We start from the raw sequence: 7,983 nt of genomic DNA, 5'->3' as shown, positions 1-7,983 counted from the left end.
ACCCAAATCTAACTGCCTGTACAGTACCAGTCAAAAGTTTGGACACACCTACTCATTCAAGGGTTTTTCTTTATTTGTACTATTTTCTACTTTGTAGAATAATAGTGAAGACATCAAAACTATGAAAGAACACATCTGGAATCATGTAGTAACCAAAAAAGTGTTAAACAAATCAAAATATATTTTATATTTGAGATTCTTCAAATAACCACCCTTTGCCTTGATGACAGCTTTGCACACTCTTGGCATTCTCTCAACCAGTTTCATGAGGTAGTCACCTGGAATGCATTTCAATTAACAGGTGTGCCTACTTAAAAGTTAATTTGTGGAATTTCTTTCCTTCTTAATGCGTTTGAGCCAATCAGTCTTGTTGTGACAAGGTAGTTATACAGAAGATAGCTCAAATAAGCAGAGCAATGGACATTAGATCGGTGGAAATTTGTCCAAATTTGAAATTTTTGGTTCCAACCGCCTTGTCTTTGTGAGACGCGGTGTGGGTGAACGGATGATCTCCGCATGTGTAGTTCCCACCATAAAGTATGGAGGAGGAGGTGTTATGGTGTGGGGGTGCTTTGCTGGTGACACTATCTGTGATTTATTTAGAATTCAAGGCACGCTTAACCAGCATGGCTGCCACAGCATTCTACAGCGATACGCCATCCCATCTGGTTTGGGCTTAGTGGGACTATCATTTGTTTTTCAACAGGACAATGACCCAACACACCTACTGGCTGTGTAAGGGCTATTTTACCAAGAAGGAGCGTGATGGAGTGCTGCATCAGATGACCTGGCCTGCACAATTCCCGACCTCAACCCAATTGAGATGGTTTGGGATGAGTCGGACCGCAGAGTGAAGGAAAAGCAGCCAACTAGTGCTCAGCATATGTGGGAACTCCTTCAAGACTGTTGGAAAAGGATTCCAGGTGAAGCTGGTTGAGAGAATGCCAAGAGTGTGCAAAGCTGTCATCAAGGTCAATCAAGCATTGTGGAGGCCTGAGTAATGCTACTGCTCTGACTTTCAATCAGGCATTATGGAGTCCTGGGTAAGGCTACTGCTCTGACTTTCAATCAGGCATTATGGAGTCCTGGGTAAGGCTACTGCTCTGACTTTCAATCAGGCATTATGGAGTCCTGGGTAAGGCTACTGCTCTGACTTTCAATCAGGCATTATGGAGTCCTGGGTTAGGCTACTGCTCTGACTTTCAATCAGGTATTATGGAGTCCTGGGTAAGGCTACTACTCTGACTTTCAATCAGGCATTATGGAGTCCTGGGTAAGGCTACTGCTCTGACTTTCAATCAGGTATTATGGAGTCCTGGGTAAGGCTACTGCTCTGACTTTCAATCAGGCATTATGGAGTCCTGGGTAAGGCTACTGCTCTGACTTTCAATCAGGTATTATGGAGTCCTGGGTAAGGCTACTGCTCTGACTTTCAATCAGGCATTATGGAGTCCTGGGTAAGGCTACTGCTCTGACTTTTAATCAGGCATTATGGAGTCCTGGGTAAGGCTACTGCTCTGACTTTTAATCAGGCATTATGGAGTCCTGGGTAAGGCTACTGCTCTGACTTTCAATCAGGCATTATGGAGTCCTGGGTTAGGCTACTGCTCTGACTTTCAATCAGGCATTATGGAGTCCTGGGTAAGGCTACTGCTCTGACTTTCAATCAGGCATTATGGAGTCCTGGGTAAGGCTACTGCTCTGACTTTCAATCAGGCATTATGGAGTCCTGGGTTAGGCTGCTGCTCTGACTTTCAATCAGGCATTATGGAGTCCTGGGTAAGGCTACTGCTCTGACTTTCAATCAGGCATTATGGAGTCCTGGGTAAGGCTACTGCTCTGACTTTCAATCAGGCATTATGGAGTCCTGGGTAAGGCTACTGCTCTGACTTTCAATCAGGCATCATGGAGTCCTGGGTAAGGCTACTGCTCTGACTTTCAATCAGGCATTATGGAGTCCTGGGTAAGGCTACTGCTCTGACTTTCAATCAGGCATTATGGAGTCCTGGGTAAGGCTACTGCTCTGACTTTCGATCAGGCATTATGGAGTCCTGGGTAAGGCTACTGCTCTGACTTTCAATCAGGCATTATGGAGTCCTGGGTAAGACTACTACTCTGACTTTCGATCAGGCATTATGGAGTCCTGGGTAAGGCTACTACTCTGACTTTCAATCAGGCATTATGGAGACCTGGGTAAGGCTACTGCTCTGACTTTCAATCAGGTATTATGGAGTCCTGGGTAAGGCTATTGCTCTGACTTTCAATCAGGCATTATGGAGTCCTGGGTAAGGCTACTGCTCTGACTTTCAATCAGGCATTATGGAGTCCTGGGTAAAGCTACTGCTCTGACTTTCAATCAGGCATTATGGAGTCCTGGGTAAGGCTACTGCTCTGACGTTCAATCAGGCATTATGGAGTCCTGGGTAAGGCTACTGCTCTGACGTTCAATCAGGCATTATGGTGTCCTGGGTAAGGCTACTGCTCTGACTTTCAATCAGGCATTATGGAGTCCTGGGTAAGGCTACTGCTCTGACGTTCAATCAGGCATTATGGAGTCCTGGGTAAGGCTACTGCTCTGACTTTCAATCAGGCATTATGGAGTCCTGGGTAAGGCTACTGCTCTGACTTTTAATCAGGCATTATGGAGTCCTGGGTAAGGCTACTGCTCTGACGTTCAATCAGGCATTATGGAGTCCTGGGTAAGGCTACTGCTCTGACTTTCAATCAGGCATTATGGAGTCCTGGGTAAGGCTACTGCTCTGACTTTCAATCAGGTATTATGGAGTCCTGGGTAAGGCTACTGCTCTGACTTTCAATCAGGCATTATGGAGTCCTGGGTAAGGCTACTGCTCTGACTTTCAGTTTACGTTGCTCTTCTTTTCGTCCTGTTTATTGCTTTGTAAACATTGTACGTTTTGGCGCCTATTTATATCAACGTCAAAGAAAAGCCCTCACCTTAAGCAAAAACAACGTAATATCCTTGTCTGCCTCCTAACTGCACACCCACCGCTTTGTCCTTCTTCACAATGTGATGTATTCCATAATCAAGGCAATAGCTCAACATAAGCTATTGTACACTGACTACTATATCAGGCAAAGTAATGCTGTAAGGATCAGCACCATGGACAAGGCTACACAGCCAGGTAGAGTCACCTGGTGAGGGGACCTGCTGTTCCTAAACTCTTAAAGTCGACTGAAATATCAATAGTTTAATCTTTAGTCTCAGTGCTAAATTATTCTGGAAAATTGTGTGAAATCATATTTTTTTTTGCCTTTTTATTTTGACAGGGAGTCACATTGAGACCCAGGCCTCTTTTTCATATGAGCCCTTAAATTGTTGGCATATCGCAATAAGATCTAAAGTCACAATGTATGGATGTTCCTGGATACTGGTACTTCAGTTTGACCCCTAACATGTCAAACAGATTAAATTAAATTATTGGTCAGGACAGGTCAGGTCACAGTTAACCAACCTCTGTGCAAGTAAGGTATACCCTGAGGTGTCCCCCTGTCTGTCCCCCAGTCAGAACAATGGTTCACTCTGAGCCCTGGGCCCTGGCTAGATGCTGGTTTCAATGGATGGTCACTAGTGTTGTGACCTCTAACCCTGCCTGCCCTCCTGCTTCCTGCTCCCCTATTGGTGCTCCTGGGGATTCTAGAACCCAGAGAAGGTAATCCTCTTACTATGACACAATATGGATATTGTTTATTGTTTACCACCCCCACATCCTGGTAAATATTTTTTACAGACAGAGGCCTTTTATATAGGGGCACTGTCCTCTAAGAGTTGCAGAATTTCCTCTGCACTTCATTTTGCTCCTCAATTCACCTTGGTTAGAGAGCGAGGTAGCAGCAGTGTTACCTTCTCTTTTATATGGGATCCCACATGTGGCCTAGGCTACAACTTTAACCCGGACTAAGTAATCATACTGTATGTTACAACATTTAATTCATGTGATTGACTTCATGAATATCTGATTGCAGTATTTATGAGATTGCTGTTTTTTGTTTAGATTTTAGTATTATGCTAAATTACTGTAAATTATACTTTTATAGCATGGGGGGGGGGGGGGATATCTTCCAATAACAGTCTAGAGCAGGGATCCTCAACTAGATTCAGCCGCAGGACCATTTTTGGTCGGGGGGCCGGAACATAATTACAAATAATTTGTAGACTGCAAATTGACCGCAAGAAGCCCAAACAGATATAATATTTGACTAAAACGATCATTTCAAACCTTGCTTACATTTGCATACGATCACATGTGTCTCTCTATTATGCGAGGGAATACTTGGGAACAGATTTCCAAAATTAAAATCACTTGGAGAGGATTTCCTGGTGTTTTTAGCCTACGGTCTTTCATGTCCAACAATAATAAATAAAATAAAAATGCGCCAGGTGTGGAACCCTGGTCTAGACACTAGAGCAGGGCTCTAGAACCCTGTTCCTGGAGAGCTACCATCCTGTAGGTTTTCACTCCAACCCTGTTCCTGGAGAGCTACCATCCTGTAGGTTTTCACTCCAATTCTGTTCCTGGAGAGCTACCATCCTGTAGGTTTTCACTCCAACCCTGTTCCTGGAGAGCTACCATCCTGTAGGTTTTCACTCCAACCCTGTTCCTGGAGAGCTACCATCCTGTAGGTTTTCACTCCAACCCTGTTCCTGGAGAGCTACCATCCTGTAGGTTTTCACTCCAACCCTGTTCCTGGAGAGCTACCATCCTGTAGGTTTTCACTCCAACCCTGTTCCTGGAGAGCTACCATCCTGTAGGTTTTCACTCCAACCCTGTTCCTGGAGAGCTACCATCCTGTAGGTTTTCACTCCAACCCTGTTCCTGGAGAGCTACCATCCTGTAGGTTTTCACTCCAACCCTGTTCCTGGAGAGCTACCATCCTGTAGGTTTTCACTCCAACCCTGTTCCTGGAGAGCTACCATCCTGTAGGTTTTCACTCCAACCCTGTTCCTGGAGAGCTACCATCCTGTAGGTTTTCACTCCAACCCTGTTCCTGGAGAGCTACCATCCTGTAGGTTTTCACTCCAACCCTGTTCCTGGAGAGCTACCGTCCTGTACGTCTTCACTCCAACCCTAATCTAGCACACCTGATTCTAATTAGCTGGTTGATAAGATGAACCAGGTTAGTTACAACTGAGGTTGGAGCGAAAACCTACAGGAGGGTATCTCTCCAGGAACAGGGTTGGAGCGAAAACCTACAGGAGAGTATATCTCCAGGAACAGGGTTGGAGCGAAAACCTACAGGAGGGTATCTCTCCAGGAACAGTGTTGGAGCAAAAACCTACAGGAGTGTTTTTCTCCAGGAACAGGGTTGGAGCAAAAACCTACAGGAGGGTGTCTCTCCAGGAACATGGTTGGAGCGAAAACCTACAGGAGGGTAGCTCTCCAGGAACAGTGTTGGAGCAAAAACCTACAGGAGTGTTTTTCTCCAGGAACAGGGTTGGAGCAAAAACCTACAGGAGGGTGTCTCTCCAGGAACAGGGTTGGAGCGAAAACCTACAGGAGGGTATCTCCAGGAACAGGGTTGGAGCGAAAACATACAGGAGGGTATCTCCAGGAACAGGGTTGGAGAGCCCTGCTCTGGAGTCTAGAGATAGAGAAAAAGGTAGAGATAGAGGAATATGCCCTCTTGTGGACAATCTAGTTACAGTCTTCTCAGGAGAGCTTCAACAACACTGAAGCCACACATACAATTTGAATTTCAACAACACTGAAGAATTGTGGCTAGAGGTCTATGATATTGTTGGACTCAAACGCATCTCTAGTTTCCAGAATAAAGGGCTAAAATTAGTACTGTAGTAGCCTAATCAACAGAAAGCATAGGCTAAGTCTTATATTAATACATAAATATATTGATTCCAGTTAAGGACCAATTGAAATGCCCTTAAAGAAACGTATCTATGTATACTCTCATCCAGGATAATTACCTCGAAAACTGTTTAAGCAAATTAAAGGTTGGGTCAGCAGAGGGTTTCCAGTTGTATGCTTACAGGTGGTGTGTGTGTGGTCAGTTGGATGCGCGCCACTTGTGCGCATCGATGAGCCAGCGCATTATGATCATGTTTATCCAAACTAGAGGAATATTAGAATAACTTTTAGGTATTCATCGTTTGGCTCCATATCATTTAACTGTTTTACTTTAGTGTTTAATTTCACCTTGAATTACAACATGGTGCATGGCATAAATTTAGTTAAAAATCTAGATTATTTGCTGTGCGTAAAAACAAATATTGCATTCAACGCTTAACCTTATTTTTTTTTTTACCTTATAGTGTCATTTTTACCTAATAGGCCTATTAAATGATATTCAAATCAAACAAAATGTGTATAAAAGTCAAAATTGTTACTTTGATAAGCCTATCATATTTATATTCTAGGTTATACAATACCAAACCCGCCATTGATGAAGTATGCTTTCAGCAGTCTCCGACTTTGTTTTCAGAAGACCATGCAGCGAGAGGAGTTCCTCATAGTTCTTTGCTTGCGCCCACCCCTCTTTTCACGTAATAAACTTTATTGGCCAATCCTCTCTCTCTCCAAATCTTTACGCCATACAGGCTATAAGAACTCCGTAACTTTCTCAAGTATCAGAAAATATTTCTTGTCTCGGGATCCCATGTATGGATACTTTATTATTGGTGTCTTCAAAGGCGGCGAAACGAAGGCGCAACTGGAATTAACCGTTAACTTGATGCGAGGATCATTCGGACTGACTGTCGCTTGTCTGTCTTCTAACTGAGGGGTGATGTCTGAGGAAATGACGGGGGAAGAGTCGAGCTCCCCAGGCTCTCCACTAGACAGTCTCAGCAACAGTGAGGGGGAACTGGACAGGCAACCGAAGAGATGTGGGAGGAAAAGGAGATCAAGCAGGAAAAACGGGGAGGATTCAGATAGCCCTACCCCTGGGAAAAGAGGGAAAAAGTCCAGCAGCAGCAGTCCACATTCTTTCGAAGACCTACAGACGCAACGAGTCATGGCGAACGTGCGCGAGCGGCAGAGGACGCAGTCACTCAACGAAGCTTTCTCCTCTTTGCGGAAAATTATCCCCACTTTGCCCTCAGACAAACTGAGCAAAATACAAACCTTAAAACTTGCTGCCAGGTACATCGATTTCCTGTACCAAGTTCTGCAGAGCGATGAATTGGACTCCAAAATGGCAAGTTGTAGTTATGTGGCTCATGAGAGATTAAGCTATGCGTTCTCTGTATGGAGGATGGAGGGCGCTTGGTCCATGTCAGCATCTCACTAGCTCACGGCCGAAGAGCTGTAGTCCAAAATGGTATGCTCTGTTTTCCAACTCATTGTCTTACTTTTTAAGACCATACTACATTGCAACCATTTCAGTTGATGTTCGTTGTACGAAAATGGCAAAATACAAAAACAGTCCATTTAGGCCTATAGGCCTTCTACATTTGACTATAGCCTATTTGGGCTATTGTTTTTTTTTTTTACAGTATCAGCTTGAATAGTGTTCAACTTTAATAGCCTATTGTACTTCACTGGATCTGTGAATCATACTGCAGCCACAAACAAGTCTAGGTTGCTGTGTTTGTTTCACTTGTTCGTAGTCAGACGTCAAGAATTAATCGTCTTTTTATACATTTTCTGATCTGCAGGTGACAGCTGATTCCGCTTATCAATATGACAACGGGCCAAATCTGGAGAATAATGCTGGAAACACACAAAGCTGCGGTTTATGGGAGCAAACTATTTAAACCAAAGAGGACAGGGCGTGGGGAGAGCACTTTGCGGGGGAAAGGCCCGCCTTTGGACGACCTGGACCTGCATTCGTGTGCTAGGCTACTACACTACTACATTCTGATATACGTTAGTTTTTTATTGTTGACGACGAATGTTACTTGGAAATGTATGTTTTTATGCATGTCTTTGACTCTGTGGACTGTATTCTGTGGAGGTTAAAGGGCAGCATCGAAGCATTTGTCTCAGTTTCCGTGTGAGACTTTCGATG

The 7,983-nt window shown here is 44.2% G+C and overlaps 1 protein-coding gene across 1 annotated transcript; it reads left to right on the top strand.

The window, feature by feature from the left end:
• The first annotated feature begins 6,642 nt into the window (after positions 1 to 6,642).
• Positions 6,643 to 7,706, top strand: LOC311139755 (twist-related protein 2-like). The gene is made up of 2 exons (XM_084174697.1): positions 6,643 to 7,293; positions 7,631 to 7,706. The coding sequence occupies exon 1, from the start codon at positions 6,760 to 6,762 to the stop codon at positions 7,261 to 7,263; it is 504 nt and encodes a 167-aa protein (XP_084030823.1). The 5' UTR covers positions 6,643 to 6,759; the 3' UTR covers positions 7,264 to 7,293; positions 7,631 to 7,706.
• Positions 7,707 to 7,983: the final 277 nt, after the last annotated feature.

This window comes from Coregonus lavaretus (assembly GCF_964263955.1).
Source record: "Coregonus lavaretus genome assembly, chromosome: 13".
In the NCBI taxonomy this organism is placed as follows: Eukaryota; Metazoa; Chordata; class Actinopteri; order Salmoniformes; family Salmonidae; genus Coregonus; species Coregonus lavaretus.
This window is presented reverse-complemented; position numbering and strand designations above follow the sequence as displayed.